Source organism: Haemorhous mexicanus, chromosome 10, assembly GCF_027477595.1.
Source record: "Haemorhous mexicanus isolate bHaeMex1 chromosome 10, bHaeMex1.pri, whole genome shotgun sequence".
NCBI lineage: Eukaryota > Metazoa > Chordata > Aves > Passeriformes > Fringillidae > Haemorhous > Haemorhous mexicanus.
In genome coordinates this window covers 9,499,700-9,524,958 of record NC_082350.1, presented here as the reverse complement: position 1 = coordinate 9,524,958, position 25,259 = coordinate 9,499,700, and the positions used below count along the sequence as shown (strand labels likewise).

At 42.4% G+C, this 25,259-nt stretch overlaps 1 protein-coding gene across 1 annotated transcript; it reads right to left on the bottom strand.

Moving 5' to 3' along the window:
- Window positions 1-1,840: 1,840 nt before the first annotated feature.
- Window positions 1,841-24,641, bottom strand: MOGAT1 (monoacylglycerol O-acyltransferase 1). Its single transcript, XM_059855259.1, has 6 exons — window positions 24,401-24,641; window positions 15,530-15,708; window positions 14,934-15,135; window positions 12,125-12,299; window positions 8,455-8,654; window positions 1,841-5,505 (listed from the first exon to the last, which is right to left on the bottom strand). The coding sequence occupies exons 1-6, from the start codon at window positions 24,492-24,494 to the stop codon at window positions 5,351-5,353; spliced, it is 1,005 nt and encodes a 334-aa protein (XP_059711242.1). The 5' UTR covers window positions 24,495-24,641; the 3' UTR covers window positions 1,841-5,350.
- Between the last annotated feature and the right edge of the window lie 618 nt (window positions 24,642-25,259).

Below are 25,259 nucleotides of genomic sequence, written 5' to 3'. Positions count from 1 at the left end.
TGCGTTTACAAGCACTTACATATCCATATTATTACGTGTAAGACTTAGTCCTAAACAAGTTCCCCTGGAAAACACTATAATTCCTCTCTAGAGGACTGTCTCTGTTCTGTAAATAGGGACAATGCCAGATTTCCAGGTGACACACCTATTCCCTAGGATTAATACTGCCTGCTGACTGCAGGAGGGAAAGGTGAGCCCACTGCTGATTCATGTTAGCCAAGGAAAGCTCACAGCCAATGTGACAGGCTCTTGGACTGTTCATTAAATTTCATCATAGCCATTCCAAAAAGCAATGGGGCTGCATTTATGCCAGTGGGAAATTTAACTGAAAATAAATTGAACAAACAGGTGTCAGCTGGCCAACAGTTTTAGTTGTAACTACTGTCCAAGATAGAAAAGGATCCAGGCTAGATGACCACCAAATTAGGCAACAAGTATTTCTTGATCCTAGAATGCTTTAAGGGAGTCTTTTCCCCTTTGCACTGGAAAAGGCTTTCCCCAAGCTTGTGCTATTTGTGAAACTTGATGTTAGGGTATGAAAAGCAATCATATGGTTCCTCACCTGTTGTTCTTAGGTACTTTTTAAATGGGTATATTTCTCAGCATATGACTACATTAAGCAAATATATTTCCTCTCTTTTTTCTCTCCTCATCCTTTTCTGCAGCTCTATTCTGTCTATTAAACTGGGAAAATACAAGGGAATTCTGGGATCTGCATTGTAGGCAGAGCACTGCTTGAGCAGTTCAGCTGACATGAATTGATACCAACCTTAAGAACCTCAGCTGAAACACCATCTCCATCCCTCAGGCCACCCTGCTGCTTTCAGAATCCACTGCCTGGCTGGGGATGTAACATCACTCACCTGTGACAAGCAATGGTGATGGGTGTTGCTGCAGCACCTTGGGAAGCATGAATGTCTAGTTCCTCTCCATTCCTTGTTTTTCTGCATTTCTTGCTTTACAGGTATAACTTGCTTTTTTTTTTTTTTGTATTTCAGCAAAACCAGGATGTGACGTTGATCCATTGATGAGCCATGACACACCTCTAATTTACACATGTGCACATTTACACATAATGGGTCTACTTCAAAACAATCCAAGGCCACTTTTAACCCAGTTTTCCTCTTTATACCCTTCTGAGATGCAAGGTAGCATCATTCCATTAAAAAAAAGTATTAAGCTAGTAACAAAATACAATTAGCCTTTGCCAGTCTTTGGAATTGATAGCTGTCACTATAGCTGTTAGCTCTGCATTAAGCTGCTGTACTTTAAAAAAAACAAACAAACAAATCCTATTAAATACATCACTGTTGTCAGGTGGGCATTCTTCCTCTTCCCAACAGAAAAAGGTAACCCATTTTTTACTCCAAGCAGCTGTTTAGCTCCCCAGTTGCTAGAGTGAAGCAGAGCCTCTGTAGAGTTTGTTCTCTCTAGGGTACTGTTACTAAGGTTTGGACTCCATGCAGCTTTCACTTAAAATTCAAACCTTTCTTCAAACTGAAGTTGAATTAATCTCCATAAGCTGTTATTTCACCAGTTCCTCAGAAGATTGCACACCCTCCCACACTCCAGCATCCCTGCTGTGCCCCCGTGGCACTGACTGAGGGTGGCTGCAGCCCAGCCCTCCCCTGCTGTGGGTCCTTTCTTCCTCAGACCCTTTGGAACCCCATCAGGAACCTGGTGTCAGCTTTTCCTCAGGAGCCTGCAGCAAGCAAGGCACCCAGATTTCTCAGTGTGATATGAGCACAGCCTGACAGCCAGCCTAATGCAACCCCTCGAGTTCAGCCAGGATCCAACAGCAGTGAATTCCAGTACCTGAACTGCAGTCAGCACAAACCCACTTGGTACAAACCTTTATTATCTCACACCTCCTTGCCACAGCTATCATTGAAACAACTGACATTCATATTTTACAGGTACCATAAAAAGTTACAAAGTGTAAATTAAGCTGTGTAGTTCATAGAGTAAAAATACTCAAGGGTTGATTTTCTGTCAGCAGAATTTGGCACAGAGGTGTTCACACACGGGGAATAGGCAGGAACTTCATCTTGAGCATATCAGGCAGGCAGTGTTTGCAGGGTTTGAGGCAGAGCTTCTCCTATTGATGGCTGGCTGGTCTCCCTGGGATTAAAAGGCACAAAGAGAAACAGCCCAGGAAGCAGGCAGGCCCCAGGCAGTGTGGCATCCCACCAGGAATCTGAGTGCTGCCCAGCTCTTCCAGGTGCAGCTGGGGCAGGGTGTGTCACCATTCCTACCAGCTCCTTGCCCTTGCTTTGTCCAGCATGAACTGCAGCTGGAGATTCTAGATCCAACAAACATGGGCAGCTTCCTCTGCCTGCAGCAGTGCTGCCATTGGTGCCTGTGGTAGCCAAAATGGGTCTGTGGCTGCCAGGGCTCTGGCCTTTAGGCTCAGGACTGCAGGTCTGCTTTACACATCCACACTAACACAGAGGGAAATATTTCAGATGACACCATGTCTATCACATTTAGAGACAGAAGTTCTATTTTAAAACAGCCCTGGGTACACTAGACAATTGGTTAATAAAAGGTAGTTTGGAAGGACCATCATAAGCAATATGCAGTGGCAACTGAACAACAATAAATATTTGAGTTGTTGGGAGATTTTGTTGGTTTGTTATTTTTTGTTGGGGTTTTTTTGGGTTTTTTACCATCTCCAATGTTACAAAGCAATGACAGTATCAGTAGCCATAGCAACACAATCCCTACTTGTTCTACCTGAGCCAGTTATGGATGGTACAGAGAGCCCACAGATAATTTCCTCAAGGAATTCAAAGGAAAGCCTGTTTATAGGATACCCTTTTGACCAGATATTGTCCCAAAATCAGTATCCACATATTTCCTAGAAGTTATGATTAATTTAATTTACCAAAAAAAATTGTTACTTTCCATCCTCAATGCTAAAATTTTTAAATTTACAGCCTGATCTTCTGTATCATTAAGGTAATGGAAAAAGAACAGAGTGAGAATGAGAGGAAATATCTCATTAGAAGAGATAATCTAGGAGAGCACACTCTGACAGACTCCAAATCCTTCTTTCATGAATAATCCTCGCCACTCATCAGGGCAGGCAATAAAGAGTCAAATCCAAAGGAAATTTCACATAACTGGCTAAGACAGAGCAACTGCTCAGGGATCATCACTTGGTGCAATCCTCAGGACTGAGACCTCTTCCCAGGTAACAAACCTGCCATGCTTGACCTCTCTAGAAACATGCCCTTCCAGAGATGAAACAGCCCTGATGTTAAACTGGTGTTAAACCTGCTCAGGCACAGTGCTTCCTCTTCTCAAACCCTGCTCCTAAACCCCATTTTTGCTGAATGATAAGACACCAGTCAGTATTTTACATGGATAGAGACCAGAGATCTCAGCCCAGGGAAGGTGGGCAGAAAGTGAGGAAGCAAGATGCCTGCACCACAGTGATCATCAGTGATCAGCAAAGGCATGGGAAAGGGAGGGCAAGCACACATGGCACCAAGAAAGCTCAGGTAGAGGTGAACTGTGGGCACATTGACAGCAGTCTGTCAGGAAAGAGGGGCTTCTTCAGGCACTGCAAATTCCAGCCCTGGTTCCCAGAGTGTTAATGTCACTGTAGAGCAAATGAGAGCAGGACTCAGTGTTGTTTACACCCAGATGACAACAGGATGACAAGAAGGAAGAGCCCTCTTAAGGAAACCAACTTGTTGCTGGAGGGTTTTTTGGAGCACATACATGTGCTCTGTCTGGCAAATACTTGTCTGGCTTTGGGGTGTTGGTTCAGCCAGAGTTCACTCCACAGAAGTCATTTCCACTCTTTTCTATAAATACCTTCATCTTTCAAAGGATTTCCAGAATTTCTCTGGAAATTTCTTTCCTGAGTTCTACCTTGTTCTCAAAGCCCCAGGTGTGTTTTTCCTAAGAGCCTCCAGCCCATGGAATACACAATGTGTCCAGGACTGCTATTCCTGGAGCACCTCTGTGCCCAGCTGAGCCAACTGAAGATGCCCAGGCTGCCTGACAAGCCCATGCTTGACCTGTCAGAGCACCTCACTGATGTCATATTCAGGCACCAAAACTCCTAAAAGCAAACTCTTCACTAACATCAGACTGCAAAGTCTGCAGGCAGTCAGAAAGTATGTACAAATACAAGAATTTATCTCATAAAAATACAGTAATATATTACAATTCTTTCCATACACAATAATCTCCAAGACTTAGGCATTTTCACTGAAAAAGAGTTTGGCTAAGATTTTTTTTCTTTTATTTTCTGAAGTGGATATCCACATTTAGGATAAACTTTTTCTCAAATTCAGGCACCTGGTTTATATAAAATGCATCCTCTTAACCTGCTGCACCCTAGAGCTATGCTCACACTGCCTCGGCACTGCAGCTGTGTCACCCTGCAGCACCAGCTTAACACATCCCCACATTTGTCAGTGGGGAAAAAAAGGCATTATCAAGTACAATTTCCTGGGTGAAATTTCAAAACTGACTGAACAAATTGGGCTCCACTTCCTTCTGTGCAAGTGCTTGACATAGGATTATTTTTAATTTGCACAGGATGAAGAGTTCACTTGATTCCCTCCTTCTCCTCTCCTGTGCCTGCCATCTCTTCTGAGGCTGAAACCACCAAAGCTGCCTCACCTTCCAAATTTATGATCCAAAGCAGAGATTGTCCAGAAAAGTCACATCATTCAGTGCTTCCCACCACCCAGCACACACATGCACACAAAAATCTCAACACAGTTCTCCAAACAGAAGGTTTGCTCTGCTCCATGACTTGGACAAACCATTTCTGCCAATATCCAATTCAGGGCTGAAGGCTCCTATTTATTCTTGAATTCTCATGAAAGGGGTTTACAGCCATCTGCTGAAAGTGGTTTTCAGCCATCTGCTGAAAACGTACACCTTCGTTCCTGTGGAAGAGCAGCAGGGGTTTCTGACATTCAGAGAAGAACCTGATGTCATGTTTGATAAATGCTGGTAAATCTCTCAACCTCTAATCAAAGACTTCTTGGATTTATGCTTCTGCTACTGATCTCACACTGGGGCAATTTCCTGTGCTCAAGCTGTGGTAAGAACATCTGTGTGGAGTCTCTCACTCACATTTCTGGCACACATGAACCTAAAAGGACAACTCAAAACAGCACTGGCTTCAAGGCTTACATCCCAATGATCCCTCCCCGACCACCCAAGAATAAGATAAAAATCAATAAATCCTCTAATAATCCCTTCTTAAAAGTATTCCTTACATAAGGATAATTACAGATTGCAAAATATGAATTGCAAGAAAGACATCTTTGAGCAGACACTGTTTCTTTGCATGAGATTTAGAATTACAAATTGTAATTTGCTACTCGAAGATGAGAGATTTATGTGCAGGGATGCCATAATTGCTTTTGTGTTCTTCAAATAACTTCTTTAGTTTCTGTAGATACAATGCATGTAGCTGATCAATCTCTTCAGTGGTGGGGTTCAGGTTCTGTTTTACAGGGATGGGGCTTCCCACTGCAAATCAAACACAACAGCATTAGCTTCATTGACATCTCTTTTTAAGCAGACTTGCTGTCCCTTCTCTAAGAGCTCCACCACAGCTCCCATCCAGATTGCAGAATCACAGCACAGTTTTCTCACCCTGGGGCCTGATCCTGCCTTTCACAAGCCCGAGCCCTGGGTCTGGTTTTTCACTGCCTTTTGATGAAATTCAGGTAAAATGAATTAACACCCCCACCCCCCAACATTTCAGTTTGGCAGCAGAAGAGCAAATGAGAAGAGTGATAAGCTCTAACTTGAAGGAGCAGTTTACACTTCAAGATACAATCCTATGGGTTATGTGCTGTCTACAAGTTCAACACAGTATTTTTAAAAATGTACTTTCTCACTGTCTTCTGATCTGAATAGTAAAACCACTCATTGTGAGGTGTGCTTAAGAGGACAGTGGTGCCCTCAACTACACTGTCACATGGACAGGACTGAAGGAAATATTTATCATCCAATTTATTCAAAATGGATATCACTGCACCAGAAATGTGACCTCAGCCTAGGGAGGGATAGCATGTAAATCCCCTAAACCCTGTGAGGTGTCTCTGAACCATCCATTGCCCACAATTGTCACTGGAACCAAAGTGTTCTCCAGGCACTGTGCAAAGCCTGCTACCTGCTCCATGGGGGGGACTCCATGGAAATCCAGAGGGCAGCCTTCTCTTCCACAAAAGGCTATGGCTAAAAAGTGGATTGCTAAGAGAAGCTTCCCATGATGTCAGTCTCTCCTGTGTTGTTCAGTCACCAGATTTTGACAGCTATTCTTGCATTGGAAGCACCAACACCTTAACCCACCTGGAATTACAGAGGAAGCCTAGAAAAACAGAGAGCTAAAAGCACCCTCAGGACTTTTCCAAAGGCACCTGAAAATTCCTGTTAAGAGATGTTGCCACTTCAGATTGGATGGTGATGACTAAAGGGAGGCCTAGCCAGAACCACAAAGAGCTGAGCCTGCATTTTCCTGCTGAAGCTCCAGCTGCCACCAGCTCTCAGGCCTGTGTGGTGCTGAAACTCAGACTTTACACTGCTGGGGTGGGAACCCATGCCTGGATTGAGCAATACCTTAGAGGGGTGTGAAATCAATATACATACAATACAGGATTTCCAGAGGCAGGACTGGAAACAACAAACAGCCCCCAAGCCCCTCTGCAACAGCCTCTTCTCCCAAGAGTGAAGATTTCTTGTGGGATGGAAAACTACACTCATCTCTCTAATATGTGCAGCTTTAAGGAACTTGCTTAATTTGATATTTTAGAGTTGTTTCTATTTCTGTAAAGCAGTAATAAAAATGAAAAAAATTAAAAAAGAAAATCAAAAGTACTCATCAAGAGCAAAACACTCAAACTTCCCAGATCTTGGCTTAGCTGAATGGCTCTTGGATCCATGGCTTCTGAACCAGGACTGGAATCACCCATACCTGGCCACGTTGGCAGCAGAGCTCCTCACCTCAGGTGAGCTCACTGCAGCTCTCAGGAGCTGAGCCAATGCTTTCAAAGCCATGCAGAGGCATACCAAGAACACCCCACACACTTCCAAGGACACAGGGACATCGTGATAATTCTCAAACATGGGGAAAGAGACACAAAAGGCAAAGGACCTCATGAGATCTTACAAGTTCTGTTGCAAGACTCTGGTCTTGCTGATTTGTAGCACTCCTGTGCTTTTGTCATGATGAAGAAATGCCTCATAAAATAAGACATTTTAAGCTTCAGAACAGCCATGGTGTCATCAGCCCAAAAAAATAAAAAAAAGCAGATTACAGGTCTCATCCAATACATCTCATTCCAAAGCTCTGATAACTTTTTTGCTTTAAAGTAAGAGGCATTTTTACCCTGCCTGTGTAAGATGCAGGCATTAAAAATTAAATATTTTCAAAATATTCAATTGCATTAAGGGATAAAACACAGATCTGCTTGAAATTTAATAAAAAAAAGAGCTATGTTTTTGTCTTAAACATTTTTATTTGTTTAATACTATAATCAAATCAACCCCATAAAAAGGGAGGGCCACCTTCAAAGTCCCTTGTGGAACACCAAAAAAGCTCAATTTTCTTTAGTTCACTCAGGTCAGAATCTGGCTAAAAATGATTTATCAAAAAATTTACAGAGACACAAGTATTGCCTTTGCATGAGGCTCAGCATCACCTATTTTGTAAAGGCATGGTTGTCAATAGCACTAGTAAAACCATGAAAAATATGTTCAGTTCCACACTCCAGTGAGAACAGATGAGCAGTAATGAAAGCTTTTGGGGAAAAACACTCTCCCAAACTGCCTGTTGATGTGGCATGCACACTCAAATTAAACATGACAGGATCTTTCCAAGGGGAAAAGCCAAGAGGGAAGGAAACACCCTAAAGACCTGCAAAGCCATCTAAGTGGCAGCCTGCCCAAGGGCTGTGGCACCACAAGGTGTCCTCTCCCTTTCCTCCTGCATCTCTCCCTCTGGCCTGATGAGCAGCAGCTCAGGACCACACAAGCTCCTTCCAGCAGCCCTGCTCCAGAGCTCTGCTGGGCTGGCTGTACCTCAGCTGCAACATCCAGCTGTTACTTCTCTGCAGAGCTAAGAAATTAAAGTTCTGGGCTTCACACAAAACATCAGAAGCATCCAGAAGCCACAGCAACAGCTGCAGAGCTGTGGCAGCCCTCTTGGAAAAACTGGACAACTCTTGGATTTCTTTATGGATTGCCAAGGATAGGAGCCTTTGGATAACTGAGAATGAAGAGTAAGATTTGGCCAGAAAAGGGAAAGGAAGATAAGAACTGCCCCCTTTAACTGGGAAGGACAGTAAATCTCACATACTTGTTTTAGATGCACAGTAATTCTGTTAGAACAGATTTATAAATTTACAGGAATTAGCAGCATTGATGAATTTTTAAACATTTTCAAACACATTAGAAAAGGTGCAGGGAACTTACCAACAGTGTGAATAGGTTGCCTGTAAGGTATTAAGCCAAAACTGTATTGGAATACTCCTCTAGCATGAAATAGTGGTAAAGCAAAGCCCATTATCTTTTGCAACTTCTCCTGTACATTCCTGAGCCATGAACCTTTGGGGTTTGCAACTTGCTTGAATAGTTCATTTTCACCAAAGGAAAACACTGGGACCAGATGAGCCCTGTAAAACAAAGAGGACACTGAGAATTCTACATCAGCCTGCACTTGCACTGCAGTTCACATCAGCAGCATGGAAACAGTTTCACAATAACCAGCACAGAGAGTTTCAGCAGCTTTGGATTTCATCAGCAACAGGCATTCAACTCTTCTCATGTGCAGCAGCTTTTTGGATGCCTTGGCTGGTTGGTGTTTAAAAAAAAAAAGGTATTGGCACACAACTAGCAACTTGCTTTTGGCAGTATTTAGTTGGTTGGTACCTATTGCAATTTGTGCTGTTTGGAATTATGAAAATGAGTTATTGCATATATCATAAGTGTGTCTTTATCCACCACTATTTCAGCAAGTCCACCCTCGTTCCACTACATTTTTCCCTTGGCAAGCAAAGGAGCCTCATTGCTAACTTTATAATGCTCCCAGCTGGGTGGCATCAAAACCAGATCTTGGCTTTCCCTTGTCTTTTGACCAGAGTAATGCATGCCCTTGATTTCAGCACAAAAACCTTGATAAAAACCAGACACCCTCACAGACACGAGTGCAATGCCAAATTCCTTCTCTGCTGTCCAATTCCCAGCCAAGCCCTGCTTCCTCTGGACTTCTTCGAAAACAGAAGCCATAATCCATTATTACCAGAGGTCACATCTTACCCACAGAAATTACATGAACCCACTTTGGCTCTTGCACAGCCTAATGAATTCTCATTCAGTTCATGAATTGGCCTGGGGGGAAAGGCACTGATTAGCTCCTGGACAAACAACCTGAGTGGATAGAATCAGTGCAGGTAAACCCAGCATTGTATTTAAAACCTTGGCTGCAGTCTGGTTTTTGATTAATGCTTGGTTTCATTAACTATTCTACAGAGTTTAGACCAAAAAAAAAAAAAAAAGCAGGGTAATCCTAAGCAGTCTCTGAAGGATTCAGGGATATTTTCTTTACTTAAATCTTAGTTTCTGTATCTTAGCTCTATTCTGTCCCCACTACTTTTGAGAAAAACTTTACTGTAAAATAGCAGTATTGCTAGAACATTGTCAGAATGAGTATCTGCAGAGCTGTGAATGCCTGAGGAGGATGCACTGAGGACAGAGCTGGCTGGAAAGCACTATGGACTGTCAATATGCACCTGTACAGTGAAAAACAACTGCTTCAACAGCTTCTTTAGCCTGAGGACTCACACAGACTACCATTCCCACATACTGTTCTGACTAGTGTCTGCTCAAAGTTTCTTTCTCCGGAGGATTTATCAGCCTGCCACCTGTAAAAGAAATATCATAAAGCCTGGTACTTACTGTGGCTGTGTAAACACTCAACTTTTTACTACAACACTAAGACAAACAGGAACATCTTGTGGTGCAATAGCTGTGGTGCCCTGACACTGTGGGATTTGTTTTAATCTAGTGAAGACTTTTGCAAGATGTTATGTAGGAGGCTGAGACAGAGAAATAAGTAACTTATGATTGTGAAATTAAAGATAAGTTATCTGATTCATCATTTGTTTTGTCTTTAGGATTTCTTCACTTTGTATCAGATATTTGTACTACCTTGGACCAAAATGTCTTTTGCAAAAGTGCAGAGGACATTTGCTGACATATTCAGGCCACATTTGACAAGCTCCTAGCCAAGGAACACAGCTTCTCTGTGCTGGCAGCACAGGAGTCAGGGCCAGAGAGCACGAGCCTCTGCATTACCCCTTCCTTCCTGAGTTGGTATTTGCTGCTGCAGATCATGAGCATCAGCAATGTGTGCAGGCACTGGTGGCAGATGGGTCTTCTCATCTGCATCCCACAAGCCTCCCTGGCCCTTTCATTTCCAGTTGAGTTGGAAATTTTCTTCCCATTTTGTTAATTGTTAAAAACAAGACTTCAAAAGCAGAAGCAATTACTGGATGCCAAGTCTTTGGGCAAGAGCTCTGTTAGACTAGCACTGTCCCCCAGCCCTGCTGGACAGATGAGAAGTCAGAATTCCTGTGCTTCCCACAGAAGCAGGTGTTTGTGCTGGTGCTTGTAGGAATGACTTGGAGCCTGCTGGTTACATGACCATGTGAGTTGTACCCCTTAGCCACTGGGGCAGAGACAGGCACTGCCACCCAGAGGAGGGCTCTAGACTGCCATGACCCTTTTAGAAAATGAGGATCATCACTGGAACCTAAGTGAAGGGGTAAAGGGGCCATTCCTGTGTTTTGTAAGTGTCCCACTCTTGCTGTTATGTGTTGGAGATACTTTTGAAATCAATGTCTTGAGAGGCACAGGTGTATCTGATTTCTCAATCCAAATTAATTTAGATGAGAGATAATCACCACCAACCTTTGTGATATGACAGACCAGACATCTACCAACATATTCATTAAAAAAAAGTATCTAAGTATTCTTCTAATCTTTATGGTTAAAATAAATAAAAGCTAGTGAGTGTTGAGGATCCCACTGAATTAATCAGCAGTTGGACTAAGGACTCATTTAGGCAGTAAACTCCTATTTCAAATACACAAGTATTTTTTTCTGGGTACAAATTAGACTAGAATGTTACATTCTGTTGGCACAAAAAATTCTTTATGAGAATCCTAGTGGTATGTATAAGAAACACCCTTGGAATTTTGGCACAGAGCAGTTTCTAGAACAGTTTCTAGTTTTATTACACTCTGTGTAAAAGCAGACAGCACCTCTTCTCAGAGACCACCTTTTCTCCAGTTAATAGCTTAAAAAGCTCTTACAGATTTCTCAAGACTAGTATTTTTTCTCATTGCTTCACATGTCAATGCTTAATCCTGGGAGCTGTTCAGAAAGTGTAGCTGGAACAGATCATTGGTTTCAATATTTCTAATATACAACCATCTAGACCAGTCCAGAACAAACACAATAACTTACATTGTGTAAATCACTCAAAAGACATTGATACCATCTCTGTTTAGTAACACACTGATGGCTGCTTCACAGTAAAGAGTTACCTAGTTTTTCTTGAGATTTTCACCAAAAATTCCCAGGAATTTACTTTTGCAAATAGCAATCTTCAAAAGAAAGTCTTTAGAATAATAGTGAAAACAAATATTCCTAGACCATAATTCTCAGTGATTTAATGAAACAGGGCCTGGCTATTCATCTTGTTTGCTTATTTGCTTAAAATGATAAGAAAATTCTACCTTAATGCATCTTCAACTTACAGAACAGAAAGCAGAATGTTGGCCCTATTCAGAAAAACCAGCCAAGATTTAATAATATTGTTTCATAATTCTTACTCTTTGCTAGTGCAAGAAACAACTGAAATAAAACAAGATATGCTAATAACACCTACTGTTACAAATTATGAAAGTCAAAGGGAATTTTCAACACTCCCAGACTGGATCTAGGTGGACAAATTGGCTCCTGTGCCAGATATCTGCATGTTCTTAGGCACTTAGACTCTTTCAAATTCTCTAATTCTATATAATATGAACTATATTTAAGAATCAATCTGCATTCAAAGCATGCTTCATGGAAGACCTACCCATGTTTCAGTGCCATTTTAATAAAGCCCTTCCTCTTGAGGATGTTCAAGGTCAGACTTCCAGGATGTGCATTCAGAGATTCTTCTGCTCCTCCAATCACAATGACAGATGCATGGCCACCTCCTTCATTGCTTAGCACATGGGAGACACTTTCCTTGGATGCAGAAACCATTCCTTCAGGAGGAAACATTTTAAGAATGACACTGGATCTTCATGTACAAGTACAGTGGAATTTAAGAATATTTTTAAATATATAATTGATGTTTCAAAATTATAACAGCACAGAACAGATTTCAAAGGTTTGGGTTCAAGTTCCTCACTGTGCAACAGATTTGGTTTTGGGCATATGCTTTGGTTTCACACTGATGAGTTATATGGTTTTCTTTTTTGCCTATTGCAAGAGTTTTGAGGTCTTCAGGGTGTGCTCTTCTGGCAACTTAACTCCCCTTCAGAGAGACTCTGTGCCCAAAAACAGAGGAGGTGAATGGCAGCAGTTACTGCTGAGAGGCAGCAGCTAAAGCTGTACAGCAGGTGCATACAAACACAGGCACAGAGGGGTTGGTTACCAGAATGTATAGAGGACTTGTTAACTCAAACATGGAACTACAGTGCCAAGAAAATCCCTCCACTCTTTTCACAGCCATAAAGCAGCAACTCCATCTAGGCAATAGCATGACAGCATTAGAAGAAGCAGAAAAGACTCACTTCTACTATTCCTAATAACTGCATCAGCTCATTCTCTAGTAACCAGGCCCAAGCACTCATCAATATTTAGGCTAAAATAGCAGATTATATGAAGCTTTTCTGGTACTCCTGCTGATACAGATACTTCTAATTGCGGGCACACTGCTGTACAAGACTTTATCATCTCCTTAGGTCTTGCTCTGGACTTGGTGTTTTGAAAAATCCATTTTTCAACAGATATGCACCTAATCTTTCAAAGGTTCCTCTTCCTTCTTGCCCTATGTTTTATTTCAAAGGCTTATAGTGATCCCATTAACCCAGAAGCTGTGTTTAATTACACTGTGTTGATTTCATATAATCTAAGTGACAATATAGAGATCAAGCCTTGTTTACATTGTTGATTTTACAGAGCTGGTATCAAAATGCACTTTTGGATGTTCTGCTCCCTGCTTGGTCTTTTTACCAATAGGAACATTACAATGTGGATTATAAAAATTTGGGAAGAGAGGGAAGATGACTGTGATCTACTTTTGAGAGCTGGCCACCAAGAGGAATAGCTTGCAACTGGAGCAAGTCCAGACCTCAGCAAAAAGCTACATCCATTTGGCACATCTGCCTTCACAGTCACTGTTACTCTGAAAATGCAGCTGACCTGGGACTCACAAATAATTCAAGTGGTGCTCATTCAAGTCAGCAAGCATTTTCCCTGAAAAGGAAAGCAGAAATCACTGCCTTTCCCCAGGACAAATGTGTCTCCTGCTGAAGCAGAGCTGTCCTGCATGCAGGGCACTGCTCTGTGCTCACACCACAGCTCGGGGTGCGGCAGCTGCACTGCCAGAGGCAACAACTGCCCGTGTTAGAGACAGGCAGAGAAAGACTGGGACATGAAACACTGTGCCAGGAGTGTGGCTTTCAGGACATGGAAGGTTTTGCAAGTGTTTTATGATTGGAATGGTGACCTGTATCACAGCAAAAGTCCCCTCATTTATCAGCTGCATACCTGTGAAAACTGAGCTCCAATGCTGGCTCTTCTTTAGTGTGCTTTTTACTGCAGCTCTTTCTCATTCTGCAGGTAAATATTTGTTCCCATGGGTCAAGATGCCAAAAACATGTAAACCTGACTTCCAGACAATGATTAAACAACAGTGTTTAAAATTGCAGTGCTCTACCACTGCCAATCCCTCACTTTGCAAGCCTCAAAGAACACCCTCAGAAAATACATTTGCATGGAAAGGCATTCTCTGATATGTTGAAGTATACATAGATAAGTAATTCTGATATTAATCTGGGAAACATCCTAGGCATGTTTCTGTGCATGGAGCAGTAGAAGAGCTTCTCTGAGATCACAGTGTCTGTGTTGCAGTCATGAATAAAGTTAGATCTCTGTTTCCCAAACCTAGTCTTGTGCATCAGAACATGCTTAAATGCTCATTTATTTTACTTAAATGAGTGAATTTAAGTAAAATAACTCATGTATTAAACCACTGGGGGGGAGCACTAGTTCTTATTTCATTCTTCTCTTTTTTTACCTCCCCCAACTCAATTGCTTGTTATTTTTATCTTTTATTACTGTAGTACCAGTCATGAATATCACCTCTTTATGACAAATGCTTCTCAGAACAGAGAAAAAAGATCCCTCTCTTTACAGTTTACATCTCAATTAAAATTACACAAATTTGCAACATGATTTTGATCAGAATCAAGTAATTAATTTCTGAGTATAAAGATATTGGTAATGTATAACACTAAGCCCTTCAGGTAAGAGATCAGCCTGAACTTGTTTTACAAGTGACTGCTAATGACTAAATAAAATTACAAATTATTATGCCCTTCTCTTCTTGTATATAATGGGTACTCAGGACTGCTATCTGATAGTTCAAAGGAAAAGCAGCAATTTCTTTTCAGAAAGAAAAAAACAACTCAGTGATATAGTTTACAAAACTATCCATAAAACCTTCCAATTTTTTTTTGCCACAACAGTTCATCATAAAATAGAGGTTAAATTTAGCACCAACGGTGATCCTTCTGAAATTACTTACCATATATAATTAGAGGAATAGACTTTACATTTGTAACAGAAGCTAAAACATGGAGCAACACCTGAGACATTATATATTTACCTACCAGCACTCATTATGTATTCTCTGAAGAAGGGACAGCCAAACCAGATGGGCATGATATGGAGATATGGAGTAAGGCCAGGAAATAAATTTTTGAAAGGAGGATCAGTGCAAAAGTTTCCGAAGGCTCCAGCAACCAGGACCCCATGAGGGTGAAAGCCAAGTAAGTAGTTGTGATTTGGGTTCAGTTCTGAAGTTTTTATAAGCTGAAAGATAGAGTCAGTGGTGGGCATTATAATATTTACCTCAAAAACAACAGCTATGGAGATTGCACATTGACAGGACATAGAAGCAATGGCAATGAGTTTCCTTCTGACCACTTAAAACTACTGTCCTGCTTTACAGATAAACAAAGCTTAAATGGATGTGTCAGGATAACATGTCTAGATTTACTGTGCTGAAGTGCTATCTTGCCACCCAACAGTCCAACTAGAAAACCAGGCCCTGTCCCCTTTTGTCACAAAATCTCAGATTTCGCATGTTTTAAAAAGAAGTTAAGTTCACCCTGGAGAGAGTATTAGAATTTTAGCAAAGATGAGTCTTAGATGTTTGTCCATGGTCATGGCTATTCAAGCTGTTTGTGAGAAACCTTTTACTCACATGAATGGGAAAGTATTCCCTGAAGTACTTCCAGACAGTCCAGCTTCTGACCCAGTGGGACCGTCTGCCCCCAGCACATGGTGTTCCCCAGTCGAGGTACAGCCACAGCAGGTACAGAACAGCAAGGAACCAGAAGTTGCCCAGGATCAGGATCACAAAGAATCCACAGCAAAACTCTGCTACAAGAGACAAAAAGTGAAAGCATAGCAAGCATTAATCACATCTGCATCCTTTTAGGAATGCCCAACCCCAATATGTTTTTAGAGATTTACTCAAAATGCACACAAATTGCACTCAGCTTATTCCACATGGTGTTGTTACAGTGAGGGAGTAACATTACAAGGGTGTATCATCTCAGTCTGTTATTTCTCCCTCTACTGCTCAACTGGATGTTTGGTTGAGAGCATCTGGTTTATCTAAGGCAAAATAAAAGCAGACAGCAAGAGCTAACAAGGATGTAATGCTTCAGGGAGTGAGAAGAAAGGAAATCTGGGGCAGGAAAGAAGGGAAAGGGAGCCATAGCAACCTCTCTTTTCTAATTACAGGGATATAGGGCAATAATTTTCTATTCTCCTTCTCAGCTTCTCTACCTATAATATAGTTCTACTCCCAGGCAAAAGTGCTATCACTGGCCAAGGAGATGCACTACACAAGACCAAAACATGGAGAGGTTCCACTTCAGCCACTAAACAGGTCAGCCAAAGGGGAAGTTCAGTGCTGCTGTGGGAACACAACAGCAGGTAAGTCCTGATACTTTCAAACCCAATTAAGAAAGAATTGTAACATCCTGCTGCAATAGTGATACATAAGAGTTGTATTACACGCAATTCAAATAGCAAGAAAAAGTTGTTTGGTTAAATATATTGTGTTACTTGGGACTCAGCCTCGAAATAATTACTCAGGGAAATCCTATGGAAATTTTATCTTTGTAGAACTTGCAGAATTTTAGTCTTGGAGCGTGTTGAACAGCAGTGGTCTGAGATGTCTGAGGAGTAGGAGCTGCTGCTCTCTGCCCTGTGGTACCCCTGCATCAGTCTGCTTGCTCTGCCACCTTCTGAACAAACCCCATCAGGCTCATGGATCAGATGCTGAAGTCCAGGTTGCAAGGGAGCCAGAGCTTTAACATCATAAATTTATACAATGGCAAGCAAAACAGGACCTAGCTCTCACTGAAGACTCAATGGGCAGAGTTGCAGGAACCCAGCATTTTTCAGAGATATTTTACAATGCAGAAGCAGTAATTTCTCTCTCACAAATGACAGGCTCTCATGAGGGCAATATCCTGTGAAGTCCTAGAATAAGTTACACCAGTGAAACATACTGAGCTAAATACACCACTAAATACAGCAGATTTAAAAACAAACAATAGAAGTACTTCAGGCAATAATTTGGCTCACACAATGTAAAATATCACCAGAACTGAAAACTTTAGAATAAGTATATGAACCAAGATTAAAACCCACTTGTCCTAGTTCAGATCACCTTCATTCAGCAGAGATATTATTTGGGTGTTGAAAAGTCAGCAGATTCCCTAGACTGTGCAGGTTTCGAGCTGAGATCTCAGTTTGGTGTACAGGCACACTAGCATTTCCTCCAACCTCAGTATTTACTTTTTTCTGAACTTCAACCAGCTTGTTCCTGTGCCTAGTTCAACTGTGCCTTCAAAATAGAATTGGATATCTTGTCTAGAAGGGGATGAACATTCACATTTCCAGCAGGAATAAGAGCAGAAAAATAAGAAATTGCATTTGCTCTGAGGAAGGGAGAAGGAAATGACCATAAACAAAAGCAGGAGCAGGACAAAACCTACCATTTTCAAGGATACTCCAATTCTTCAGTACAGAAGCTCACTGCTTCTTCCTCAAGCAAGCAACCCTGGTCTTGCACAGAAAAGCACTTGAGCAAGAGCTCTTGAAATACACCCCAGGCCCACAGACCCCTAAAGTCAAAGTGGAAAACTCACAGGAACTGAAACCAGTTCTAAGGAACATCATAAATGCAGGACAAATAACACAGATGAAATATGACACCCCAATTGCACAGGGAATTCCACAGGGAATCCCACAACAGCATCACTCCAAAATAGGGCACAGAAGTCTATTGAGTAAGTCACCACCTGTTCCTTGAAGATGAGATCCTGAAACTATAGAAATTTCTAGGAATGCCCATCTGGACAGGATGCCAAGGTTCTTGGTTTGAACAAGTATGAGAAGTTTTTTCTAGCAGCTATAAATCAATTAATTTGTTATGCAAGATTCAATAAGTATTTAAATTTCCTACCCTTCCTTTCAGAAGCACTTTTGACTTAACACAGAATCAATCACATGGCTTTTTTAACACAGAATCACATGGCTTTTTACTATCAGTTTGCTAGCAAACAGCTGAAAAGTGCTTTGTAGCCAAGCATCCTTTCTGTGAGAGCTAATTACATCAGCAGTGAGAAGGCCCAGATAGCAGTACTTAATCCTGTGCAGACAAACATCCACCAGATCAACAAGCTGGCTGCTTGGCTTTAGCTGGGACGCCTTCCTGAGTGCAGGCAAGGTATGGGGAGATAAGTATGCTGTTAGCACTTCCTCAGGAGAGCTCAGCATCTTGTAGGACAAAGTTGATTACTGCATTCCCAATGAGACATGTGAGGCAAATTCCTTTTGCCATACCTCCTCATTATTTCATCGAATTAGCAGCCTGCAAGATGAGCTAAACACTGATGACTCAAAACCAATGAGCCTGTAAACACAAACCTGATGTTTTCTCCTTCAGACAAGGCAGTGAGTAAATAAATAACAACCATTTTAACTAAATTCATAAACAAATTCCAGGCAAAAGGTGAACAACTTTGCAATTGTCACTCCACTGCATCATTGTGTCCTTGGATGTAGCTCCAGTGTACATCCTAAGTGTAATTTTTTGGTTGAACTTGAATTAGAGCTGTGATATATTGGATTTTGGGGGTAGGTGAGGGGAGATGAGGAAATATAGATTAAAAGACAAATCACTGCCATGGAACTCTGAACATTGGGCTTGTGAACCAATGCTGCTGTGTCACTTCTCCATTCCCTATTTACAACACATGGATACTCATATTTTGCAACAAATGGTGAAAACCACTCTATGTAGGGTGAGCAACCAGCACTGGCAGCCACCCTGCCCAATGATGTTTGCACACCTGATCCTTCAATCATTAATCAGGCTGAGTTAGCAACTGGGGGCACCAAATTTATGAAATAGTTAAATACCAGAGATAAGAAGCAGAAAAACAGCACAGGTTAAATCTGGAAACTGGAAGTTTCAAATGCATTTGGAGTTAATAAGGCATCAAAAACATTTGATTAATATCTCTTATGAAAGCCACCAAATGCAAGATTGTCCCTAGAAGAGAAAGCTCCCATTATGCTCAGAGCAGTCACGGACAGCATGGGCAGTGCAGGTGTGTCCCTGGTGCCAGGGGTGCTAGTGTCACCCCAAGCAGCACTACAGGCTCTCTGCAGTGCTCCAAAAACCATGCAAAGGAGCTCACACCAAAACTGGTTGGGCAGCCAGCATTTGTTGGATATGGATCAGTCTCCTGTAAGGGCCTTTGTCAGGTTATTGGTTACGACTGGGAGCCACAAAGATACCTGAGCACTCCTACCAAGGAAGTTGTATCTCAGCAGTGCTGTGACAGCAAACACAAACGCTCAGATGCCAAGCTTTAGAGGCCTGCTGATGCTGAAATTTGGTTCCAAGTTCTCAAGACCTTCCACTGGCAAATACTGATAAACTAGAGATACAGAGCATTACACACAACTGTCTTGGAGGTAGAGTGGCCTGGATACCATAAATCTTCAAGTTACTAATTGCCAAATCCCAAGATAGCATGCCAAATTTAGTCAACATGTTTCCCATTTCTTTTCTTTCTTCTTAGGCATTCACTGTCATTTATGTTCACATAGGGGTTGTCAGGCTAGGGTCTTTGACACAGCAGAGCCCTTTTTTCTTAGTATTTTTGAGAGATACAAACAAATACACACAGACACCTGGTTAAATTCCCTCCCTAAGATGGAGGTAACAGAAGCAGCATTGCTAGAAATACTAGTCAGTAAGTACCCTGTTATTCTCTGTGATCACATTTCAGTCCCTACCCATAGGCCACCAATAAACTTCATGGATAGATGAGTACAGAGTGACAAAAACAAGTAGCAATACCAGCCAGCTCACTAGGAAAGGCTCATGGAGCCTAGCCGAGTTTTCTTAAGCATCAGAAGAGGTTTTTTTTAAAAAAGACTTTGAGGAAGAACAAAACTATATTAGTTATCCAGCTACAGCTGATGAATTAAATCAGCACCAGATAACAAACCATCGTGGCATGTTTGCAGGAAAGGTTAATATTTGTTTTAGCACATTACACTGACACCTTCTTTCTCAACACAGAAACCACTTATTATTCCAGCAGCAATCTCTCACTCTGTGGCAAATGTTTCATCATTTCTATTCTTTTGGGGAAGCCAGATCCACAACTCAAAACTGTCTCCAGCAAGTTCACTTAACAGACTGCTTCATCCTACATGCACAGAAGTTTAATCACTAGAGTACAGGATGTAGTTTAATATATACCAATGTCTTCAGCATATTATTTTGTGGCTTTGTGCATATTAAAGTATACCTTATATTATATACTGATTTTGCATTATTAAGGGTTAGATAAATACAGGGGTGCCTGCACAACAGTCACTTCCTAAATCCCCTGTGAGGAGACCAGGAACACTGCTGGGCCCCAAAAGTGGGTCTTAGAAGATGCACTATTCTCCTCTACCATCACCTTTTCTCAGAGAAAAACCCTGGTATCCCTGCTGGAGGGTTAAACTCTCATTTCCCTCTCTCATTGTCTGGCCCTAGACACCAACTCCACCCAAGTTGTTCAGTTTTGCATTTGATTTTGTACATGGTCAAACTCCACTGTCCATTTTCACATTGGGGCACAGAAGTTAGCAGGAGCACATAGCTCACCAACTCACCTTCTAGCTTTACTTTCTTCAAAAACGCTGTCATTTGGTTGGTGTACATTAGAGAGAAAGGAAAACAAAAGGCTAAAGCACAGGGAAAGCAGCATTTCAACAAAATCTGACTGAGTTTTCTTTGTTTTAATGGTTTTGCTTTTAAATTAACCCTTTGATCTACTTCCTGATACAATGTGAACCTCACTGACAGATGTGCACTACTGAAGCACACAGCACACACCAAGGATAAATGTCCATCTGCTGTATGAGCAACAGGAAACCTACACCTGTTCCAAACAAGAGGATATCAGGCATACTGGTAAATGCAGCACAATTAATTCAAAGTTCTTTAGAAAAATATTTCCATGCTTAAAAACAAAGATTTCCTGCAAACACCAGGCACATCCACTGCATCCAGTGACAATTCCTTTAGTACATATGCACAATGAACCTATGATAGAAAAATGGGGATTTATGTAACCTCTTTGCTTTGTCAGTCCTGCAGCACTTACAGGCTTGGAGATGTTATTTCTCCAGATGGCTTTCTGCCTGGGGTTGGGTTGGACAGTGGCACAGAGTGATCAAGAGCACACAGGCTCACAGGCAGACATGGTGTGGGTGTTGCACGAGCTTGGGACAGGGCCAGACCTGCCCCAGGACAGTCAGCCCTTGGCCAAGGGAACAAATCTCAAATAACTGTAATTACAGGCATAAAACTACCATCTGTAAAAATTGTCTGGTTTGGCCTTTTATCCAAAGTAGATACTATGAGATTGCAAAATTTCATGTATCTGCTGTTTCAGCAGTAAAACGCTAATGGTTTGACACTATGCTTCAGCCTGAAGCTGTTTTGGATTTGTGCTTAATACAGTGAGAAATAGCATTTGCCAGTTTTCAGTTTTAACAGCTTTAGTTTTCAGGGCTCAAGACCGGTAACACTTGTCTTTCAAAAGACAGAAGCCCAATTAAAACACTTCTCTCTTTCATGGAACTCATATCCAAACTTTTCTGGTCTGCTGACTTGGAGAACATAAGATAGAAAACCACTTGGCATTTTCAGCCAACACACAGTGGGAATCTGTTAACGGGCATTTCTCTCATCTAATCCAGAAACTCATATTCAGCTCCCAGTATTTCAGAACTTATTTTTGCTTCTGGTGCCATGCCCTTGGATAACGAACAGGCAAATCACTGTTACAAAGAAAACTTGTCTTTTCCCTTTGAGGGTGAACTTTGGCAGCTTGCAGCACAGAACAAGGAAGCACAGGAACTTACAGCCTGAATTTTAAAGAGGTTCCTTTTGTATATAATGAAATTCTGTGCACATCTGTACAGCTTCTTTGAGACAGAGGCATGTTTACTCTGCCTACGCTGCACAGCAGAAGCAATGGGTCTCTAGTGCAGATCCAGCCCAAGCTGGTACACTGCATGAAGAAGCAGAACTTTGCTTGTACCAAGCCATTGCTGGTATTTTTTCAGTATTTGCAGACGGATTCATTCTTTCGACAGAAGGGATGAGATTTAGGCTTCAACAACTGCTGCATGTCTGTATTTCAGGCCAGCTTGTGATTTGCACAAGTAAGAGGGCATTTTCAGTCATCAAATCCTGTCTCGGAAAGCCATGCAACATGACAACGAAACAAGCTTGGAGAGCAAGGGTTTTTTACATTTTTCAGCCAGGAAGATAAAACCAAGAGTCTTTTATCCAAGTCACATTGTGAATTCTAAGTTATAATAAGCTCACATTCCCCTTACAGCTTACTCAGTGTGCGAAATCACTTTTTCACATGTCAATCCCCAGATTTGAAGCATATAGTTGACCAATTCAGGCCACTAATTTACAGTTATCTTACTTCATCTGTTAGTCCCACAGTTCATTTTACTAAGCTATGGCACATTACAACACACCTAGATGGACAACTTCAGCAGCTAAGCCAGTACTCCATTTATTCACTGCTCTAAACAGAATCCCTCTATCTATATCATGAATCATTAGCTGTCATAGGGCATATCTGTTCAAGTTTCCACATACAGATATGTAACACCAGACAGACAATCAAGATCGTGCTTGGCATAAACTAGTTCCAGCCCCACACAAACCCCCAAAGAACACCTAAACCTCCAACCTATTCAGTGATGAACTCACACAGTATTTCACTTGTCCCGAGGCATCCCCTCCCTGATTTGAAGGTGTCACTATTGAATCCAAAGCTTACAAACAAACAACAACTGTTCAGTAAAAAAAAAAAAAAAAAAAAAAAAAAAGGCTAAAAAATCCAGACATAGGGGCAGTCCAGGACATCAGAAACCTGCCTCTTTCTCACTGCTTTGAGTCATTTAGGATTCATCCACCTGAATTTTCCTGCAGCTAAGTGAAACATTTTGGCCAGATCACTGGTTGCCCTTTCACTTGAAAGCATCTGCCTACGAAATGACAAGGTCACATTGGTCAGCTCTAAAGATAAACATCCCATGGTGCACAAGTAGATACTTATTATTAGAATCAAATTGTTGATCAAGCCTTCTTGCAAATCCATTTTTTCATGATCACATGAACTCACTATACTCAACATAACCAGCCATAAGACCATTTCTGAGTTGATTTTCCTTGACATTCCCAGGCAGAGACAGCTGCAGATGACAGCTCCCTACTTTGCCCACTAAACTACAAAGAGGGGATTTTCTGCATCCTGATCACTTCTAGTAAGCACAGGAAGATGTGGTTTTCTGCAGCAGTATTGCTCCATTAGGGGAAAAAAAAGTTTTCTTCCACTGCCTCTGAACTTCCACTGCTTTATGAGACTTAAATAATGGCTCATACCAAGACCTAATTCAATAACAGAAAATTAAAAGTACAGACTACTTACAACGTAGCCACCAAGAGAAACTGTTTATCATTTAACTACATATAATTCTGAGGTAACAGAACATCGGCTGATTTATCTGTGAAGATGCTTCATACCCTCCATACTTCCCCCAAATCTTTCATGTAACAACCTAAAAAAAACCCTGAAAGACATCAGACCAGGATAATATATTTGTAAGACATACAAGGAAGATAAGCGCACACTACTTTTCTCCTTGTAAATCCTACAGCATATACAATCTTGAAGCATTCCAGCATTTCCAGTAATACTATTCAATAACCACTTCCCAATTTATACAATCCATGGATTTAGTCTCAAAGAGTTAAGGCTTATCTTACCTTATCAAGTGATTCATTTCATCAAATTCAAGATACCTACCCATGTGAATATAATTTGCTGCTGTGAATAGGTGCTTAATGATATGTGTCTATTAAGATATTAGGAAAATTAATTACAGAGGAACAATCAGTAGAAAAAGATTACCAAGTAGAATTAGCAACACTTTCTTAAAGCTAGTGAGGATATTTTTCATACACTTACAGAACTGTTCTGCATTTGAATCAATTCACTGACAATGTCCATTATTTTTCATTACCTTGTTAAATGAGAATTTTATTGAAATACAGCATATAAAGTTATTTTATGAAATTATGCAGGAAAACTGCGCTAGTCAGGTACCAGACTTTATGCTCATCTTCGATAAAAAAGTTGCCAGAAACATACTGGGCGTCTCAATGAGGAACCAGACACTAGCTTTTTAGGCTCATATTTGAAGCAGAACCCATAGAAAGAAACAGACCACCATACAAGAAGAAAAGCCATCCAAAGCTTTCAGGGAAGAAAGAAGTGCGACGCTCCTGCCCGCCCGGGGATCGCCGGGGAGCTGCTCGCCCCCGGCCGCTTCTGCACCCACGTGGAGCCACGGCTGGCACTGAGCGATGCCCACGGGTGACGCTGGTCACAGAAAAAGCCGCTTCTCGCCCTTTTCTCTCTGGGGCAGGGGCAGGAAGGAGAAAGGCTGTTACCCAGCAGGAGGAAGGAGAAGATCCACTGCAGAACGGCGACTGTCTGGATCCTCCTCTTTAGGGGGATATTGATGGGGGCAAACTCGACCTTCATGCTGACGGAGAGCAGCGCGGGAGGCACGGAGCTGCCGGCTCCGGCTCCAGCTCCAGCTCCAGCTCCGGCCCCGTCTCCAGCCGCCACACCTGCCCGCTGCGCGCCGTTCTGCCGCGGCCCCGGCCGTGCAGGACGCGCCCCTCCCGCCGCCGGCGCTGCCCACGGCCGCGGGTCCGGCAGGCGGGGACGGGGACGGGGAGGCGGTGCCGCCGGCCCGGCCGCTGGAAACGTGATCCTGGAGCAGGAGCGGGCAGAGCCGGGGCACGGCTGCGACGGCTGGCGGCTGCTACACCCCATCCGCCCACAGGCGGCCGGCAGGGCTCCCCCCGCCCGGAGCGCCGCGCCTGCCATCGCTCCGCATGAGCGGCACCGGGCGGAGGCACCGCGGCTGTGTCAGAGCGACCCCCGCGCCTGCGGACCCAGGTGCGCCCGCACGCCCAGCACCTGCGCTGCGCTGCCGGGCCGGGCGGGCTTTTCCCCTCGGAGCGCCCGGAGACCCAGCACTCCGGGGCGTGCTTAAGGCTCTTACCATTAAAGAGCTTATAGAGCTGACCCAGAACTTAGAGTTCCTGCAGTGTTTGGCGTCAAGCGTTTCATTTTTATTACACCAGCACACGCACAGCCCTCCAAGCGCCCGCGGCGCTTCGTCCGGGGTGTCCGTGACAGGGATCATCAGTAAATACAACTTCGGCGTGAAAAAGAAACCACCCGCCGAAACTTGCACAGCGTTGCCCCAGCTGACCCCCCTTTCTCCATGGGAACGGC

Excerpts from the sequence above, each read along its gene's own strand:
- MOGAT1 (XM_059855259.1), bottom strand. The coding sequence starts at position 24,494 with ATGAAGGTCGAGTTTGCCCCCATCAATATCCCCCTAAAGAGGAGGATC. Across the intron at positions 15,709-24,400 it reads CTTCTCCTTCCTCCTGCTGG|CAGAGTTTTGCTGTGGATTC; the intron begins GTAACAGCCTTT and ends TGTCTCTTGTAG. Across the intron at positions 8,655-12,124 it reads AAAATGGCACTGAAACATGG|GGCTCATCTGGTCCCAGTGT; the intron begins GTAGGTCTTCCA and ends TTTGTTTTACAG.